Below are 21,924 nucleotides of genomic sequence, written 5' to 3'. Positions count from 1 at the left end.
TTAGATTTTGTCATGATTTTAATTTCAAATGTATTAACATACTGTATCAGTCTGGTTTCAGACATGTGCATAACACTGAATCTGCATTATTATCCTGCTGATGATATTTTACTGTCCATGGATTCAGATTCACCTGTTGTCTTTGTTGTAAAAGATCTCAGACCCGATTCAACACAATTGACCAATAGAATCTGCCCTCCATTGATTTTACCTTTTAAAGAATGGATCTTTGTAAATTTTGGTAACTTTTCCATCTACTGCATCTCCATTACAGTGTGGTGCCCCCCAAGGTTCAGTTTTAGGCCCATTTGAATTTCGTTGCACATGGTTCCCCTGAACCTTATTTTTTTTCCAGAAATATAGCTTATCTTATCTTACCTGACCTGGCTGCTCAGTTAGGTCCTCTGTGGTCAAATGTAAAAGTGGTTCAAATCACTACTTTTGTACTAGTACTAATTTTCAGTAAGCAGATCAGTGCTGTTGATAAAGATAGCTTTTATCACCTGAGTTTTATCCCTAAAATAAAACATTTTCTTTCTAATAAGGACTTGGAAATAAAGATTCACTCACTTATTTCATAAAGGTTAGACTATTGCAATTTGTTATATATTGGTATTGCCCTTTCTGCATTGTCACATTTACAGTTTATCCAAAACACGGCCGCCAGGCTGCTAAAGGGGTAAAGAAAGAGAGATGACGTCTTAGCATCTCTACACTGGCTCCTCATGAAATTCAGATAAGGTATTGCTAGGATGTTTGCTTGCTTAGTTTATTTTGGTTAACTTTTTTTTCATGCTTAATGTTAACTCTAATAACACTGTTCTGATGTTGCTAGGCGGTTGTAAGGGTATTTAAAGACCCAAATCAAAAGAACTCATCCCAGGTGTCTATGAGACTTTGCCTTAGCAAACACTACTATCATTACTTGTTTTGCACTGAAATCTAGAAGCTTAAGTGTAATTTAATTTCAGATTCATCTTGTTCTAAATCAGCTGTGATTCAGGCAAACTTGTTAAGCTTCTATAAATGGCTCTTAATGGATGTCGTAAGTCAGATGCTCTGCGCGTGGATCTATGCCAGTCACAAATACTGCAGTTTTATTATATATTCCTGTGACTGTAGAAAATTAGTTTACGGTCGATGCTAAGCAAAAGAGAGTAATACCCCTGGCGTCGCTTTATGATCAAAACATCAATCAGCATGCAGTTTGGTTTTCTGATGGACAATCAAACAAACGTTCGCTGGACATTTAACGAGACCTGTGTAATCAATCGCGTTTATGTTTCTGCATAATTTAAATGTTGGTGGATATAAGAGATGATCTCCACCCATGTTCTGGTCTGGACCGGCATCAGAAAAGACCATTCTTTTGATTTAACTCATTCTCTCTGATGAATTATGGATAGAAAGTGAATGTTTCCTGACATCTGTTGGTCATGGAGTCGCCATCCTCAGAGAATAATCGTAAAAAAACTATAGATATTGATCAATCGCTTCCTTTCGCTCAGTATTGATTAGCTGCAAAGCCACTTAGGCGTGATTGTTGATCCTATGCTTTACTGAAAAGACTTCAGAGAAGAGACGTTTGTCAAAATGGTTTGTTGAGTGAATATAGTGCAATCCTCTGGAGATCAAAATGTCTATTTAGTGTTTCGTGTTAACTTTAAAGAAGCTTTGATTCATGTACACTAGACTAAAGAAATAAATACTTTTATTTAGCAAGTAAGCATTAATTTTATCAAACGTGACAGTGAAGACATTTATTATGTTGCAAAGATTTCTATTTCAAATAAATTCTGTTCTTATGAACTTTCTGTTAATCAAAGAAGACGTATAAAAAATGGATTTAGGTTGTTTTGAACAAGAAGACCTTTTTCTGTCTTGAGTTTGTAGTGAGGATTTTCCACAAAAAGCATGTTTAAAATCGTAAAAGCAGCTTGTTGATGTTTCCTTCGTCATCTTTAACATGAAGGTGCTGCTGGTTTAAATATTTATGCTTAATATTTCATCTCTAATTGTTTGCATATGTGTGTATATGTTAGGGCTAATAAATGTGCACGCAGACTACTAAGTATATGGATTATAGACATTATTCTATTATTAGCTAGTTATGAGAGCCAAGGAATTAAACATCCAGGAAGTTTGATCCGGTGTAAGTGCTTTGTGTTTAAATTTTGATGCCATCCCGAGGCCCAGAGTTGATGTGCAGTTTTTAAAGAGCATGAGAGACCTGATCTCCTATAATCAACACCATTAATGAACAAACACAATGTCAGACAAATGGGTTATTGATGCCTCACCTGCAGCATTAGATCACATATATCCACTGCTAACCTGCATGTGAAGGGAACAGCAGGGCTTTAATAGTTGCTGAAGATTTCTGGTGAAATAGACGTCAGGGAAGGAACTAACTGCAAACGAATGCTTCTTTACTAGACCGTTGGTTATACTGTAAAACAACATGGACAGTTAGTACAATGTTTTATTTTATTTTATTTTTTTTACGAACCAAGACTTTGTCTGATGTTAATATGATCAATACAATCAATTTATGATTTATGAATAATTTGAGCACATTTCTATGATGGTTTTAAAATGTACGTTTTTTAATAATAAACTTTTCCATTTTTTTCTGCCCTTCGGAAGCAACAGAAGATACTTGCATGTTCCCAGAAGACAAATTAAGTACAATTTACCATGATCTTTAAATTTAAAAAGTTTTCACCCTCCGGCTCTTATTGCATCTTGTTTCCTTCTGGAGCATCAGTGAATGTTTGAACCTTTTTTAATAATTGTGTTTGAGTCCCTCAATTGTCCTGAGTGTGTAAAGATGGATCTAAACCACACAGTCACTGCTGGGAAGGGTTCAAATACACAAAAATGCTGGAAAACTGAAAAATCTGCAAACATCTTTTATGTAAAATATCTTACTCAGGACAGTAATAAATAAAAATAACATTCATTTAGTATGATCTCTCTTATTTTGTTAAAATGATTCACATTTTCACAGATTCTGCAAGGTGTTCCCAAACTTTTGCATGCCATTGTATGGCTATCTCATATCCATTTATGCGACTGGCTTTTATTATTTCCCAGTTGGCTTAGTCAGCTAAAGAAAAGAGTACATGACTGTGATAAAATCTTTTCTAGAAGCCTCGTGTTAATGATGATGAGTTCCTAGTAAAACTGCAGTCAAATGGAGCGTCCCTCAGGGTTCGCAGGCCCCGCCCCCCGCGGCCTCTGATTGGACCGGCGCTCCATCACTCAGGATTGGGCGTTTGTCATTGACCGGAATGCCTGTGGCTTTTCAGAGCAGCTGTGTGGAGATGGAAGCGAGGAAGTCACCAAGCCCACCTTCGACATGAGTGACCTCAGGTGATTACGGGACGGTTTATTTAGCCTTAAAGAACTTGAATCAGATCCTTTCGCGTTGTTGCGCAGGACACGAAGTGATTTTGATAGTTTTTCCAGGATTCACGCGGTTTTTCGGACGCGTTCCGTGCGCAGAGGCGCCGCTGGAGAATAAAAAAAGGACTTTGCGCAAACGAACGCCACATCTCTGTACCACCATGAGTTAGATTAAACATTTTCACCAACTTGAGACACACATAAAGCACTTTTTTTTAGACAACGGGAGTCCTTAACTGGAAGTTTTCATGCAGGACGCATGGAGGATCCGGTGTAAAGGTGCTCGAAGGATGCCGTCTGGTCCCGGGTTCAGGACATCTGGCTGTTGGATGCTGCAGTTTGTCCCTCACATCTGAGAGCCATGGCTTCTGAGGTGGTGTGTGGTCTGATCTTCAGAGTGCTGTTGCCAGTGTGTCTGGCGGCAGGTAAGCGTTGATTTGATCCTGTTCATGGTTTCGCGTCTTCAGTTCGGAGACGCGCAGTTTCTGCGTTACGCGGCACGCGCGGATCAACGCGAAGCTCTGGATCTGTCAAATACTGTTTGAATTTAAATAGAATGTAGATACGACGTCATATGTTTGTATAAACTGACATTTCATAAAGAATTTAGACGTTTGTGTGTGGAGAAGGGCGCACCGCTCATCACTATCTCTGTAGTAGGCTATATTTGTCATTTCGTCATTTTCCCGCATTCTTCCGTCTACAAACTCATATAAATCACATATATTTGACTAGTCTCTGGATTCAAATATTTACAAGAAAAGTGTTTAAGGAAAACTGTTTAATTGTCACTTAAAGATTGTTAGTATATGTGCAAGGATTCAACAAAGTAAAAAAACTGAAGTGGTATTTTCTCTTTAATACGTACTCCAGTAATCTTTGTATTAGTCATAACTTCGAAATATCACTTATTTATTTATTTAGGCTATTGCACTGAAGGATTAACCGGGGCTAGTTGTCACACTTTAATGTGGAAATGTGCTGTGGGAAATATATAATAAATTCTAGTGCGCATTATTTCAAATTAATTTAGTTTTTAATTTCTGTGACAAAACAAAAATACATTTTCAACAGCTATATATCTAAAATCGATTTTTTTATGAGTGCTTTTCTTTAAAATAAAAACAGTAAACTAATAATGAAACACAAAATGTCAGGGTTTGCAAGGGAGGAACTCAAGTGCAGACAGGATTCAACACAAAAGGGTTTATTAAATACAAAAAGGGAAAAACAAAACCCACGAGGGGGAAAACAGGACTAGGGCAAATACAGCAATACTAAATAAGACTGACTCGACAAGATAAACAAAGACTCAAAACAGGAGAACACTGACTACAACTAACACTCACGGTTATACAGGGACTTCAGAGGAACAATCACAAGTGTGGAACACATCTGAGAAACACAGTTGAGGTACAATCACAGGTACAATCACAATGACAATGAACCGACGCCAGACAGAGCACACTAGGAGATCTAAATAGGGGGAACAATTAAGACACGACAGGTGTTACAGATAGGACAATCACGACACGACTAGGATAACAAGGGGGGCGGGGCAAGGGAACGAGACGACACAAGCACATGGCCCAAAGACAAGGCCATGCGCTTGTACACAAAACAAGGGTCTGTCATGATCCTGCCTCAAGACTAGGAAAAATCAAGGACACAAGGGCAGGATCATGACAGAACCCCTCCCTTAAGGAGCGGCTTCCAGACGCTCCTCAAGGGAACACCAAACACGGGACATGACTGACATGACAGACTGGGACACAGAAACAAACCAACAAGACATGACTAATAATAACAAAGGCAAACATGAAAACACAATGGCAGGGTTAGGGTGACATAACAAAAAAAACAAACAGGGAAGGGGAGGGGGCGGGACCACAAAGTTCATGGGGGACAGACCAGGGCGGGGGGGTGGGGTAGGAATCTTAGGAGGACAGGACGAAGGCTGACGACGGGGGGTACGGGCAGGTCTGGGTGGTGAGGGGCGGGGAGGGGTCTCAGGACAACTGACAGGGGACATGACAGGAGCAGACAAGGGACGCGGGGCAACACTTACGGGACGCGGGGCAAGACTTACAGGACGCGGGGAGACGACAGCTGGACACGGGGGAACAACATCTACTGGACACGGGGCGACAACATCTACTGGACACGGGGAGACGACACCTACGGGACACGGGGCCACATCAACGGGACACATGACTACATCAACAGGACACGGGGCCACATCAACAGGACACGGGGCCACATCAACAGGACACGGGGCCACATCAACAGGACACGGGGAGACAACGGCTGGACATTTGGGACTTCTGGGGACAGGGTCAGGGGACAAGACAGGACTGACGGGGATTTCTAAAATTTGGACAAGACGGGACAAATAATCAGAAAATGCTTTAGCAGCTAGGACAATAGGCATCTCCTTACGAGATGAGACAGACAGTACAAGAGTCTTTGCTGCAGAGTCGGCCGCGGCTCTCTCCTCCGCTCTCACGACTGCAGACTTGAATACGGCTTTCTGTTTTGCCGGCTCGGGCACGCCAGCGCTCCTCGCTGCTGGCTCGGGCACGCTCACCGCTGCTGGCTCGGGCACGCTCACCGCTGCTGGCTCGGGCACGCCCACCGCTGCTGGCTCGGGCACGCCCACCGCTGCTGGCTCGGGCACGCCCACCGCTGCTGGCTCGGGCACGCCAGCTCTCACCGCTGCTGGCTCGGGCACGCCAGCTCTCACCGCTGCTGGCTCGGGCACGCCAGCTCTCGACGCTGCTGGCACGGGCACGCCAGCTCTCGACGCTGCTGGCACGGGCACGCCAGCTCTCGACGCTGCTGGCACGGGCACGCCAGCTCTCGACGCTGCTGGCACGGGCACGCCAGCTCTCGACGCTGCTGGCACGGGCACGCCAGCTCTCAACGCTGCTGGCACGGGCACGCCAGCATTGCCTCCTGTCTGCTGAGTTCCATTGTGGTCGGTTCATTCTGTCAGGGTTTGCAAGGGAGGAACTCAAGTGCAGACAGGATTCAACACAAAAGGGTTTATTAAATACAAAAAGGGAAAAACAAAACCCACGAGGGGGAAAACAGGACTAGGGCAAATACAGCAATACTAAATAAGACTGACTCGACAAGATAAACAAAGACTCAAAACAGGAGAACACTGACTACAACTAACACTCACGGTTATACAGGGACTTCAGAGGAACAATCACAAGTGTGGAACACATCTGAGAAACACAGTTGAGGTACAATCACAGGTACAATCACAATGACAATGAACCGACGCCAGACAGAGCACACTAGGAGATCTAAATAGGGGGAACAATTAAGACACGACAGGTGTTACAGATAGGACAATCACGACACGACTAGGATAACAAGGGGGGCGGGGCAAGGGAACGAGACGACACAAGCACATGGCCCAAAGACAAGGCCATGCGCTTGTACACAAAACAAGGGTCTGTCATGATCCTGCCTCAAGACTAGGAAAAATCAAGGACACAAGGGCAGGATCATGACACAAAACAATTAATGAAACAAAGTTTAAAAGGTATTAAGGCATTGCTTGGTTCAGAATTCACAAGATTCACAAAATATATAATTTTTGGATGTGTTTTAAACAAAAATACTGTACACAAACCACTGCCATCTATCTATCTATCTATCTATCTATCTATCTATCTATCTATCTATCTATCTATCTATCTATCTATCTATCTATCTATCTATCTATCTATCTATCTATCTATCTATCTATCTATCTATCTATCTATCTATCTATCTAAATGTTACAATAATATCATGCATCCTTCATGTTTTAAGAGAGAAATACAGTTTTTGTCAGACAGCTTTATGGCTGGACTTTGTTTTAATGTCATCTGATGTAAAACATTCATGATAAATGATTATTAATCACGGTTTGTCCCAATCTATATTTTCCTGTGGTTTAACTTGTGGCTGGTTAATTGTTCTGTGGGGTGTATCTGATAACGAGTGTTTGATCACAGGGGATGAGTGGGTGTCATTGATTATTGACAGAGTAATACATGAAACCCCTCCGAGTGTTTTAAAGAGACATTCGACACCAGTGACATCTGCATAAAACATTATTTTTAATTCTGTATGATTCCATTCAGGCCTGACCATTTAAAGTAATAATTAATAACACATTTACACATTTTTTTCCTATTTGTGACATTATTATTAAACACGTGCTCGGTTCCCATCTGTATATTCTTGACAGCTGGGACTTATGCATTATTGCAAATTGCAATTCTAATGAACAAATATAAGTACTTATAAAAAATAAATGATTAACTGCATTAATAAAATAACAAAAATACATGAAGGGTTAGTTGTAAAGTGTATACAGCAGGTTTAGTCATTTAAATTTAGTCAAATTAAAATGAAATTGAGAAATGTTGTCTTGTCTTAAACCACTTAAATTATATAATTATATAAATTATTTTTTTAAATATTCTTGTTTCAAGTGATACTTTTTATGGTTTTATAATAACCCTGAATCATTTTTGAAATGTACATTTTTTTTGTAATTATTCTTCTTCTTTTTCATTTTAAGTTATTTTCATACGTCAAGTTATATTAAAACAAAAATGAAAAACGTTGCCTTGTCAACTAGCTGAAATAATACACACACACACACACATATATATATATATATATATATATATATATATATATATATATATATATATATATATATATATATATATATAATTTTTTATGTTTTTGTTTTTTCGTTTTCAGTGATACTTTTTATGGTTTTAGTTAACTATAATAAACTTGGGGCATTTAGTCGTTTTGTTGTGTGTTTTTACCATTTATAGTATTATTATTATTTAATGTTTATAGTGTTTATACATTTATATTTAAGTTTTAGTTATTTTCATGTCATTTAATGTCATTTAGTTATTATTTAAAATGAAAATAGAAATATTATCTCGGCAACTAGCTGGAATAAAATAATTATAAAAAAATATATATTTTTATTTATTGTTTTGTTTGTTTGTTGCGTGTAGAGCCACCTAAACATTAGTCAATAGTCAGAAAGATTATGGTTCATTTACACTCAACAACAATTTAAAAAAAAGCCTATTTCCAAGGTGTTTTTTTTTATACTGTTGGTACTTACTGTTGCTTTTACAACCATGAAATGAATCTAGAAGCTTTACAGGCTCTGTTTAAGGGTCTTAATCAGATCTGTGGTTACCCACAATTAATACATATTCACATTTCCTCTTATTCCTTTATAATTAACCCTCAGAAATGCACACACACACACACACATGCACTTTCTGCTTGTCTCTCAGTAGGGTTCCTCCTATAGGTAGATAAGGTCCACTCTATAAGATGGTAATGCATCTGTTGACAGTCCTTTCAAGTCTTCTCTCCTCCAAACACAATTGCCAAGCCGTGGAGCATCTCCATTAATCGGTGGAAAGTCTTTTTAACCGCATGAATTAATAATGTGGCATCAGAGGAGACAAGAATTGGCTGCCCATTATCGTAAACACACCTTTAATATTTGATGATCTTATTTTTTGGGGTGAAGTAGCACTGCGCAAAAGGTCATCCGCTCAGGACGGACAGGAGCGCTGAATGTTCATGTTGAGATGTGAGCAGGCCTTGAGACGTTTGTGAGCCTGTGATTGGACTTTATCAGCGTCTGACGGGTGTCTGTCAGAATGAAAGAGTAATCACAAAGGAGATGTTTCTCCTGGACAGCAGCGAGAGTAAATGGAGAGCAGACTGAGTCTCAGATGCTTATGTTTGTCCTGATTAGAGGTGTTTGAGGAATCTAGTTCATTCAAGAGTATTTTTTGTTAAGGTACTTATATTAATTTATCTGCACAGAATGTAATTTCAGCTGCAAATCAATGAATCCATGAACCTCTAGTGAAGTCTTACGAGACGAGTGTGATTTTATCACAATAGTCTCATTTTAAGACACATTATATAAAATATTGTGGGTATTCATTCAAAAACATTGTATTTGAATGTTTATGCCTTTTTGTAATGCCCAGCCTCTTAGACTTTCATTTTAATATCATTATATTAAAATACACATTTTGTTTTCTGAATTGAGGGTTGAATTTTTAGTGTAATTGAAACACGATTTTATTAAATTAAAGTAAATTAAATTCAATTTTTATCCAAAGCGACTTACAGTGCATTCAGGCTATCAATTTTGTACCTATCATTTATATGTTAAAGGTCCCATATTGTCAAAGTAGAAATTTTCTGTCTTTTTTCACAATAACTGAGGTCTAGGGGGTTATTTAACTCCCATATAAATTTCAAAACAGTCAGTCCACAGTAAAATGCACACAGCCTGCATAAAGTAGCTGCGATTTTTCACAAACTGTTGTGACTTCCGTAAAAAGTTGACGTCAGAACCACAGTCACCTCCTTCAGTCGCCACCCCATGCACAGACTTTTTTTCATATATGAAATGCAAGAAACATATGGCTAAAAATCTGTAGACTCGTCCACAACAACAAAAGACAATACTTTATTGAACCTTTTCAATAAGTGTTCGAGGCAAACATGTGCATTTAAGCTCCTTACGTAGCCGAATCTGTGCTAGTTTGAGTGGACCACCTTCAGTTTCCCCTTTGTTTTGCTGCCTCCAGCTCACGCTGTGACATAGGCTGACCCTAGTTACCTGTGGTTGGCCTGGCCATGCGTCACTCAGAAAACAACAGGCCAATCAGAATAGAGGTCATGAATATTAATTAGACAGGCATAAAATCCACTGGTTCTTAGCAGACTTCCTGAAAAGGAGCAGTAAAAAATATAAAGAGATGGTTTTTGGTAATTATACCGCAAATAATTCTTAAAATAAACAGAAAAGTACAGAAAAGTGTACAATATTGGACCTTTAATAATTAATTTTTTTTTTCTATTTAATTTATTTTTTGTTTTAGTTTTTAAATGTTGGTTGTTTTGTTATGTGTTCTTGAAATTGTATTTTTTTAAAAAGTTTTTTTATTTATTTATTTCCATTTTAGTTATTTTAGAACAGCAAGTAAAATAAAAATAAAAATGAGAAATGGTGCTTTGCATACTAGCTGCAATTAAATTTATTTATTTATTTAAAAATATTCTATTTTAAGTAATGAAAGTTGTTGTTATAATTATTTTTGTGTGTGTTTTTGTTATTTTAATTTATTTTAAATGTGGCTTTATAATTTTTATACATTTTATTTCAGTTTCAGTTTTAGGTATTTTAGTATAAGTTCAATTAAAATTAAATGTTTTTAGTTAGCTATAATAACCCAGCATAGTAGTTTTGTTGTGTTTTTCTAATTTTACTACTCTTATTTTAATATGCCAATGTCATTTTTAATATTTTAGTACAATTAAAATGATGGTAAATTTTCTATATACAATAAATATTTTATTTTAAAGTTTATTTTAAGTTAAGTTTTATTTTATACATTTTTAATGGTTTTAGTTAACTATAATAACACTGGCCCGAGTTGAGTTTGTTTCTATCTTTCCTCCAGAAGCGTCTGTGGTTTAATTGTAGAAAATGTAAAGAGTTCGTCACCTGCTGTCAGTCTGAGCTCTTCAGAAAAGGCTTTCAGTTCTTCAGAAACATCAATTATTTGTAAACTGGACGATGGTTTGAGCGCGGTCAGTGTGGTTTCGCTTCTGAAGCTTTGTGGAGGAATTAAACTGGGATTCTGATGTAGCCGCATTTTAATTCTCATCTCAAGTTAACATGTCAGAATCGTCAGGTTAAAAGTGCTGTGTTTGATGAATTAGGAAAGAAAGAGAACCATAAATGTCCAAGTATTGGTAAAAATACAATATTTGACACAATCTCTCTTTTTGAAGTTAACTGAATTGAACTGTTTCAGAAGAAGCTTCACATTTCGGCCAGAGGATGGTGGATTAAAGTAATGTGTTTTGCTCTGTATTCACAGCGCTGCTGGTTTTATTAACAGGATGAATGTGTGCTGTATTCTGTAAGACTGAGTTTAATGGCCTCTATCTCTGTGTTTAGTGCTCTTACACTTATCTCTCTCTCGCACCGGTATGCTCCCGTCAAACTCCACCAGCGGCACAGCAGTTTTTCTGTCAAAGGCCTCTGTTTAACACACTTAAAAATGATCTGACCTCCGTTGCACAAAGTTGATTAATCAAATGCATGACTCTGCATACCAGGAATCTTTAGTGTGTACTAAATCCTACAAAATGTAAAACTATAGAGATAAACAGTACACTTAAAAAAAAATAATAATTACAAATAAATGAATCTGTGACATTTACGAGTAAAATTCTGACAGCTGTGGTTACCAGAACTTCACTGTAAAAAAATATGGAAGCAACATTTTAGGGTTTTACAGACTTAACTTAAACTCATAATAAAATAACTGATGTAATATTAATAAACCAACAAATGGAAATACTCATATCTATTTGATGAGAAAGTCTCATGATTATCCAAAGCTCATCACAAACAGCTTTTCATCGAGCTGAGAAGGGCAATATTTATAGAGAGAAGGTGCACAGTGTCATTCACAAACACTAATCCCCATCACGGTGACACGCTTGATACTGAAATAATGCAATAAAGATTAATTAAACAACATTAGGTGTAAGATGAAACCCTAATGTATACAACTGATAAGGACTAATAAGAAACAGTTATTTCAACAAAAATTAAATCTAATATAAAGGGTCATGCAGGGTGTCTATTTATAGTTTTCACTGTTAACTATACAATTAATTTTTCATTTTCACTTCCAAAAACAGCATTTTTGAAAGTATTTAAAAAAAAAAAAATTACATTAAATGTAATTAAATTTATTCGATGTATAAACTTAACCAATTAACAGGATTTAGTGTAGCATTTGTACAGTGATTAAATGATGGTAATAACGCACAACAAAATGACTAAAGGTTTCACTAGAATAAAAAAAATAATTTTATTTACATACAGTATATATATATATATATATATATATATATATATATATATATATATATATATATATATGTATATATATATATATGTATATATATATATATATATATATGTATATATATATATATATATGTATATATATATATATATATATGTATATGTATATATATATATATATATATATATATAAATATGTATATATATATATATATATATATATATATATATATATATATATATAATTAAAAAATATTAATGACAAATAAAATAGCACTCTCTTTTTAACAATTAATTAAATGGTTTATGTATGTCTTTACAACAAGTTTGATATACAGGGCTCTTTATATTATAATATTTATTAAAGAACCCAGTATATATATGTATATTCTTAATTCTTAATATTATATCATAGTTTTTTTCAAAATAGTGTCTAAATACATGTGCAAATTAGTGTTCAAATAACTGTTTATAATAGCCATTTACATATGCATTTGGCAAATGTTTTAATCAAGCATGAATTGCATTGCCTTCTGTTCGTTCATACAGTTTATGTAACAAATAACACATAAAACTGTTTAAACGTAATTAAACATACAGTATTTTTGTTTGTGATTCTGTTTGCAATATATGTAAACAGTAGGTTCCCATAAGCATTACATGAAGTATTTGGTGTTTCCTCAGAAGTACTAAAACGCTCGTTAATGGAATCATTAAGGCACTGGAATCGTTAACGGATCGGAATCGCAGCCAGAATCATTAAATTCCTTACGATTCCCATCCATTTCCAGCACTAACTAGAGCACGTCTCCTAAGAGCCGTAAGACAAAACTTCACTTTTATGAGAACATATTGAGATCACGATAAAATCATGCATTATAATGTCTCTCTGGGTTTGCACTGTTTTTATTTTATTTTAATATCACCTTTCCATATTGTGCTCAAGTTTGCCAATGTGGTTCAATATTCAAGAGTCTTTTATTGCAGTGGAAAGTCCCTGTGGCCGTGATATCTGCACTTCAACTTCACTCTTTTATTGCCATTCTTGCTTTTTCTGTCAGAAAATGCATTTTTTATAGTAGAGATTAGAGATATATTGGCTGTTGAACAATCTTAAACAGTATAATAGGTATTTTGGCAGTTTGTAGTTTTGGCTTCTTTTCTTTTAACACTTCCAGAAAATAGGATGTCATTTCTGTCTGGTTCAGACGAGGTCTGCCGCTGAGCTCCATGTTTGGTAGTGAAATTAATGTGTGATATTCACAGCATCAGCTCATAAAGTGGCAAACGCGCAAGATTAACAGCAAGAGGTTCAAAAGCCATTATTCTCGTCACAACAGTTTTACAAGACAAAGTGCTTTATTTAGTCTTCTGAGCTTCTTTCGATCCAGTGAGGAATAAAGTTCATGGAAAGAGTGAATGAGAGAGCAGATAGACTGGAAACCTTAGGAAACTCTCCAAGTGTGTGTGTGTGTGTGTGGCACTGAATGATTTGTCAGACGCGCAGACAGAGACTAAAGGTTCATTTGAAGCCAATGTGTGTTGGAATAAAACTTTTTTTAAAACTCCAGATTCCTCTAACATGTCGAAATGTTTTCTCCACAGCATGTCTGTTCAGGTACAATGGACTGTCCTTCATCTACCTCCTCTACCTCCTCCTCATCCCTCTGTTCCCCGAACCCTCCAGTATAACCATGCAAGGTGAGAATCATCCCTGCACCAGCACTAACTCTTCCCTAAGTGTCACAAATCTGATTCAGGAAGCGCATCTGTCTCCTCCTGAAACCAGCTTTAGTGCCTCATGCAGAAAATCCAATGGAGCAGAAGCATTAACAAAGCATTAATTGATGCAGCTGCAGTCGGGAGAGAATGTAGATTGTGAGGAGGAAGATGGAGATTTAGGATGCAGTGAAGGTTTGCTGGTCATGCTGAATAATAGATGAGAACATTATGGAAAATCTGTGTTAATCCGCCGAGGCGAGGAAGATTTAAGTCTTAGAGAAACTGATCGGTGTGATTTTTATTCCCTTAATTAATAGAATTGAGCTGTTGACCTCGATGAGGCCGATATGAATGACAACATATTGAAATGTTTCTCTCATAGTCTTTCAAAGAGCAAAGCATTATTTAAATGTCACGGCATTAATGTGCAGGGATTAATTTTATGCACCACTTATGTGACAATGTTAGTCAATTTAATTAAAGCCACACTACTATTTAAAAGCTTGGGTTAATGCCGCATTTACTTGATTAAAATCATAAATATTTTGAAATATTATTACCATTGAAAATAACTGTTTTCTCCTTGAATATATCTGTTAAAATATAATTAATTTATTTGATAAAACCTGTGTTTTCAGCAAACATTTCTGATTATTATCAGTGTTAAAAAAAACTTGTGCTGCTTCATATTTTTGTGGAAACCGTGATACGTTTTATTTTTCAGGATTTACAGATAAATAGAATTAAAGTTTGAAAGAACAGCATTTATTTGAAATATAAATCGTTTGCGGCCTCTTTACTGTCACTTTTGATCAATTTAATGCATCTTTGTTGAAGAAAGTATTCACTCTTTGAACAGTAGTGCATTTCAAATATGATTAAATATTATCTCATTATAGTGAATAATGTTGTTTTCTGAACATCTGATCCATTTCTTCTCTGTTCATGGCATCAGTTTTGTGCTCGGATGTTTGTTTTCTGATTGTTAATTATGTATAAGAGAAGGTTTTCGTGGAATAAGATGAAAGAGGAAGAGGACATGGACTTTTTTAAGTGGTCCACTTACACTCATCAATAGTTAAGCAGACCTGTGCTCATAGTAAGAGCAATGCATTCTGGGCTTCGCACAGATTTATTCCCATTTTTGGTGGGAATATGCAGATGTGAAACTATAAAGACACAATATATTAATTAATGCTAGAGTTTTGCAATGATTTTGGGTTATGCAATTGCAAACGAGAAACGGGTCACGATCAGCTGTTGTTTTTCAATCAATATACAACAAGGTGGAAACCTGAAGATTTACACATGCACATTTGTACTTATGCTTTTTTTATGCAGATAAGGCTCAAAATTATTATAATATATCACTCCTCAAAATTCATCCTTTGAAACCCATTTTAAATTCAAACATTGCATTACCATGAAAATGCTACATCAAAATCATGTCACAAAATGTTTTCAGTCATGAATTATAAAAATGTAGGTTTGGATCGTGCACTTTCAAGTCTATGTTCAAAAATGTGTGCATATATATATATATATATATATTGAATAATATGCAGTTATCTGAGAAAATGTCCCTGGTATGTGATTTCGGTAATGCTTCTACTCATGAATCTCAGGTTTATGAAACTTGAAGTGTTTATTTTAGTAAAAGGAGAAGGTTTTGGCGAGTGTTTTATCTGTGATGTCTGAAGCTGTGTCAGATATCGGCTGTATTTTTCTGTAATGTTATCTAAACACTGGGGCACTGGGAATATAGATAAGGGAGTTATTTTGTGTCATATTTATCTTGGCTTGATTCATCTTTGAGACTTACATCATAATGATAAGCCACAGTAATATTAAGGGTCTCATAGAGCATAATGCTGTAGGTATATGATAAAATAATTAGTAAATAGTTTCTGTTGGAGATATAGCGTGACAACGAAGCTTATTTATATCATTTTGTGTCAGTAGTCTGCTACAGTGTCATATAGATCTCATTGATTTACATTAGTTTCTGGGACTATTAATATACAGATGTGGCTCAAACTGCACAGTCAATTGAAAGTTTTCGGCGGTCAGGAGAGATGCAGTTAGCGTTTTCCACCTTGTTGTCCTCCTCATGCATGCTTTTTAGTTTTTATTTGATCGGGATGAAATATGAGACGTGAATGAGTGTTGTGTTGGTGCTCAAAAACCAGGCATTAACAAGCCCTTCCTCCTGTTAGGAGAAAATTAGCTCAAATTGTTGAGCACACGGTGTTTTATAGAGTAAATCAAGACTAGCCATATCCCCGGCTCAGGACAGATCTCGCAGCTAGCATCTAGCAACGCTTCTCACCGTCTGCTTTCTTATGATTATGTCTCACTTGAGGCTAAAATGATCTCCATTAGGAAGCATTACATACTGTATGATGGCGCTCGGGCCTGCGCCGCATCGGAAAATATCGATTGTTGGTAGAGAAAAACACTCTAAAAATACTTTAATACTTCATTTGACCTTGGTGTTCTGCTATTTGAGAGTGCTAAAACAAAGAGGCTCTCACGATTAGCTGCTGTTTGCTTGTAAGAACAACATCGGACGCCTGTGCTGAGGGAAATTAGCAACACCAACTCCATTAGCAGCATCTCAGATAGCACACGTGAAGCATTAAACACGCACACATTCATGATTTCATTCAAACCCAAGGAAATATTGGGATTTTCATCAGTTATTATTGTTATTTTTTAAATAAAGAGCTTTGATTTGCTTCTTTGGCCTGAAACTTGTTTGTTTAAACATTTCGTAAGATCTGGTTTGATAAATTCTGGATATTTAGCTTCCCTGCTAATTCTTAAAATGTCTTTAAATTAGTGCTGACAAACAATTAATCGTCATTAATTGCATGCAAACAAGTTTTGTTTGCTTAATATATTTGTGTGTATATTTATTTATATATATATATATATATATATATATATATATATATATATATTATATATAAAATATTGTAAAAAAATATTAACATCTATATTCATATTTATTTAATAAAAGATAAAAAAAGTATAATAAATAAATCTATTTAATATAGAAAAATTTTTCTGAAATAAATACATAAATGTGTTTAATTATATAAACATAATAAATATATACCGTACGTATGCATATATTTTGTAAAAAAAAATATTTTGGATGCGATTAATCTACTTGAAATTTAAGGTTTTACATTTTTATAACACAAGGTCTTGCAGTATGTTCTAATTTAATGATGAAACGTCATAAGGCAATGATTAATGTAAATAATTCACATGCATTTTTTTTTTGCAGGCTCGTGTTTTTAAAACAGTTTGCAATCAGTGAATACTGTGCGTTTATGATAAGTAAATGATCTACTGTTGATGAATTAAGGTTTACATTATAGTGTTTATATTGTAATATGTTGTAGATAATTCCCTCATATTTTGGAATGAGCAGCTGGAGGTAGCATCTACATTTCAAAATAAGAGTCCTGCTTTATTTTGTGCTAGTTTATTAGTTCTGCATTATGTATACAATATTTCTCCTTTTCTGGCTATTATTGGTATCTAATACAGATTTGACTAGTATTGGGAAAATAAGTGTATTGCCTTTCTTTGAACACATTATTGTACTATCAACAAATCCCCTTATAAATTAGGTGATACTATGATTTATCAGCATGTCAGACACATATCTTTACTGACCCTTGATGCTTGTTCCTGTGGCTTATTCTCTTCCAGGTTACACTGGACACTTGCTGAAGTCTTTATGCTTCTGCAGTATGACCTTTCTCTTCATCCACATCGTCTATCAAATCACCATCCACAGTTTGCTGGCTGCAAACTCTATCGATTCTGAATTCAACTGTAAGTTATAATTTCTCTCAAAAACAAATATACAGAGTTTTCAGAAGAGTCCATCAAAGTTGCCATAAGTTCATGCATGTGCCATAGTATATGTTAGTGACTGAAAAAAAGATTTGCCTACAGTATTACAAAACTACTAGCAGAGCAAAAGTTTCTATTTATTTTTTATTTATTTTATTTTATGATTTGTATAAATATTTTTGTTTCTAATTAAATTTTTAATCTAATATTATATTAAATATTTATATTTTAGCATTACCGTTTAAAATGTTTCATAATTGTTTGCCTTATAATTTTTCATTTATTTTATTTATATATTTTTTAATCATAATTAATTTTAATATAATTGTATATGTAATTTTTTTATTGTTATTATTTCATTTTTTATTTCATTTAACTGTTAAGTGAAATGTGACATTTTTTTTGGAATTCACTCAGTCAGCATATGACTGTAAAACCCTTATGGCAGATAGGCACCCCAGGCAATAAGTGTTTAATGAAGCTTTATGTACGTTTGTGTGACTGTGAAACAGCTCTTTATGCTGCATGAGCTCACTGTTTGATAGCAAAGCAAGTTAGGAACAGTGTTGCTCGAGTGGGTCACACATCAGTTGAAGAAATGTAATTATTCTTAGTCTTCATGTCTGTAAATAAAGACTGTAAAGAAGTCTAGAGTGTTCAGACAAGGACAGAGTTTTGCTCAGGGTCACTGACCTCAGAGGTGTTAGTGATCTCTGCATCGCTCCATTGACCACTTTCTGCTGACCATGCTTGTTTTATCATTGTACTGCCAACTATGAATTATGGGTCAATGAAGGAGCCAAATTGCCAATATTTCTCTCTGACAGCTGATGCAGGGAACATTACATTGAGATGTTGACATTTATAACCTCAATATCAGCTAAAAATGACCATAATGACAATTATTACAATTCGTCATTAAAAAAATAAAATAAATTGTATAAATTGAAAATATTCTTCATGTATTTATGTTTTCATTACATGTTTTTAAAGCATATGGGTACATTAGATAAAAAAGAATAAAAAAAATAAAAATAAAAAAACTTATAAAATATATATATATATATATATATATATATATATATATATATATTTTTTTTTTTTTTTTTTCTCAGTTACTGTTTTTGTTCTTGATACTTTGGAAATATTGTATGTAAAACATCTATGCCAAAAATGAACATGAAAATAATAGCATAGGAAAACTATGCTTACTCTGCTGGGTTTCTCATTTTAAACTGGAACGGCATTACAAATATATTTTAATTCAATCCACATTTAATGTGCTGAAAAAGTTGTGCTTATGTCAAATCAAGAAGAGATGGTTTGTATGTCTACTTTAACTTTAAATAACCGTGCAGGAGGCTTATGGGAAATGTGCCACTTAGATTTGTCTTTGCCCTCCAACTGTTCTCGTCTGAATAATGAAAACATTACTCACGTCCCGCTGAGACCGGAGACTATTTACTGTTTCTAATGTTTCGATTCTGGGAATGACAAAAGCGTTCAACTTTCTTATAACCCTTTTCAGAGCTGATGATTAGATATTTTGTTTTACTTAGACCCTTTCACTTCTGTCCTGGTGTGACTTTTGAACTCAGCAAGTGTTCATTCTGCATAACCATTGCCCACATCCCTTAATCTAACCAAAACATCTAAACTTAACCACTACCTTATTAACTATTTATGAGCAGTAATTAGGAGTTTATTAACACAAAATCATAGTTGATAATCCCTTAATAGTGAGAATCTGACTTTAAAATAAAGTGTAACTGTAATCGTTTTTTAATAAATAAGGACTAGTTTCTTATTAATACTTACCAGTACTATTTAAAAAGATACTAGCGGTCACTATTGAAATACATTGAAGTACAATGACAGATCAATATAGAAGTCAACAGATACAATTTGAAATGTGTTACCAATAACAACAAAATAGCTGGTTGCTATTCAAATAAGTACTAATATCTATTTAAGAGGTACTAGTAACTAATTAAGTATTAGTATACTGTATACTAGTATTCAATGAATAAGTACTAGTACATAAAGAATGAGTACTAGTACCAAATTAATACATACTAGTTTCTAATGAATAAGTACAAGTATCTACTTATTGAGTACTAGTATTTAATGGATGAGTACTAGTATTTAACGGATGAATACTAGTATTTAATGAATGAGTACTAGTATTTAATGAATGAGGACTAGTATCCAATGAATTGGGACCATTATCTGAAGGTATTGTAGTATCTAATAAATAACTACCAGTATCTACTAAATGAGTACTAGTTTTTTATGGATGAGTACTAGTGTTTAATGACTGAGTACTAGTATTTAATTAATGAGTACTAGTATCCAATGAATTGGGACCAGTATCTAATGGTATTGTAATATCTAATGAATAAGTACTAGTACCTAATGAATAGATACTATTTTCTAATTAATGAGTACTAGTATTTAATGACTGAGTACTAGTTTTTAATGAACTAGTAATAGTATCCAATGATTGGTACCAGTATCTAATGGTATTGTAATGTCTAATGAATAAGTACTAGTGTCTAAAGAATGAGTACTAGTACCTAATGAATATATACTAATTTCTTATAAAAAATGTACCAGTATCTACTAAATAAGTACTAGTATTTAATGGATGAGGACTTGTGTCAAATGAATGAGTACTAATGATCAATTACTGAGTACTAGTGTTTAATGAATGAGTACTATGATTCAACGGATGAGTACTAGTGTTTAATGAATGAGTACTAGTATTCAACGGATGAGTACTAGTGTTTAATTACTGAGTACTAGTGTTAAATGAATGAGTACTATAATTTAACGGATGAGTACTAGTGTTTAATGAATGAGTACTAGTATTCAGTGAATGAGTACTAGTGTTTAATTACTGAGCACTAGTGTTTAATGAATGAGTACTATGATTCAACGGATGAGTACTAGTGTTTAATGAATGAGTACTAGTATTCAACGGATGAGTACTAGTGTTTATTTACTGAGTGCTAGTGTTTAATGAATGAGTACTATAATTTAACGGATGAGTACTAGTGTTTAATTACTGAGTACTAGTGTTTAATGAATGAGTACTAGTATCCAATTTACCAGTATCTAATGTCATATAGTATCTAAATTAATAAGTACTAGTGTCTAAAGAATGAGTAATAGTACATAATGAATATATACTAATCTCTTATGAATATATACCAGCATCTACTAAATGAGTACTAGTATTTAATGACTGAGTACTAGTATTTAATGAATGAGTACTAGTATCCAATGATTGGTACCAGTATCTAATTGTATTGTAATGTCTAATGAATAAGTACTTGTGTCTAAAGAATGAGTACTAGTACCAAATTAATATATGCTAATTTCTCATAAAAAATGACTTGTGTTTAATGAATGAGTACTAGTATTTATTACTGAGTACTAGTGTTTAATGAATGAGTACTAGTATTCAACGGATGAGTACTAGTGTTTAATGAATGAGTACTAGTATTCAATGAATGAGTACTAGTGTTTAATTACTGAGTACTAGTGTTTAATGAATGAGTACTAGTATCCAATGAATTGGTACCAGTATCTAATGGTATTTTAGTATCTAATGAATGAGTAACAGTATCTAATCAAATAAATACTAGAATCTAATAAGGACTGGTGTATAATGAGTACTAAAATCTAATGAATGAGTATCTAATGAATACGTACTAGTAGTTTTTAAAAAGGTACTTGCTCCTTAGGAATATGCACTAGTAGCTAAAAAATATGCACTAGTAGCAAACAAATAAGTATTAGTACCTAATGGAATAAATACTAGTAACTAAAAAATAAGTACTAGTAGCATAAAAATAGATACTAGCATGTTTTATATATGAAATGTTCAGTTAAATGCCATAACCCAAATAGTCATAATGGAGTATTAGTCAGAGTGATGGTAATATTGTTGAATTTTG

The 21,924-nt window shown here is 34.6% G+C and overlaps 1 protein-coding gene across 1 annotated transcript in view; it reads left to right on the top strand.

Moving 5' to 3' along the window:
• Positions 1-3,333: 3,333 nt before the first annotated feature.
• The window catches only part of LOC127951613 (piezo-type mechanosensitive ion channel component 2-like), an 81,758-nt gene continuing 63,167 nt past the window's right edge, over positions 3,334-21,924 (top strand). The window contains exons 1-3 of the mRNA XM_052549594.1: positions 3,334-3,833; positions 13,973-14,068; positions 17,816-17,941. Coding sequence (XP_052405554.1) covers positions 3,770-3,833; positions 13,973-14,068; positions 17,816-17,941 — 286 coding nt within the window. The 5' untranslated portion in view covers positions 3,334-3,769. The remainder of the gene's footprint in view (positions 3,834-13,972; positions 14,069-17,815; positions 17,942-21,924) is intronic.

Source organism: Carassius gibelio, chromosome B2 (assembly GCF_023724105.1).
Source record: "Carassius gibelio isolate Cgi1373 ecotype wild population from Czech Republic chromosome B2, carGib1.2-hapl.c, whole genome shotgun sequence".
NCBI classification, from domain to species: domain Eukaryota; kingdom Metazoa; phylum Chordata; class Actinopteri; order Cypriniformes; family Cyprinidae; genus Carassius; species Carassius gibelio.
Note: the sequence above shows the minus strand (reverse complement) of the source record. Positions and strands in the feature narration are given on the sequence as shown.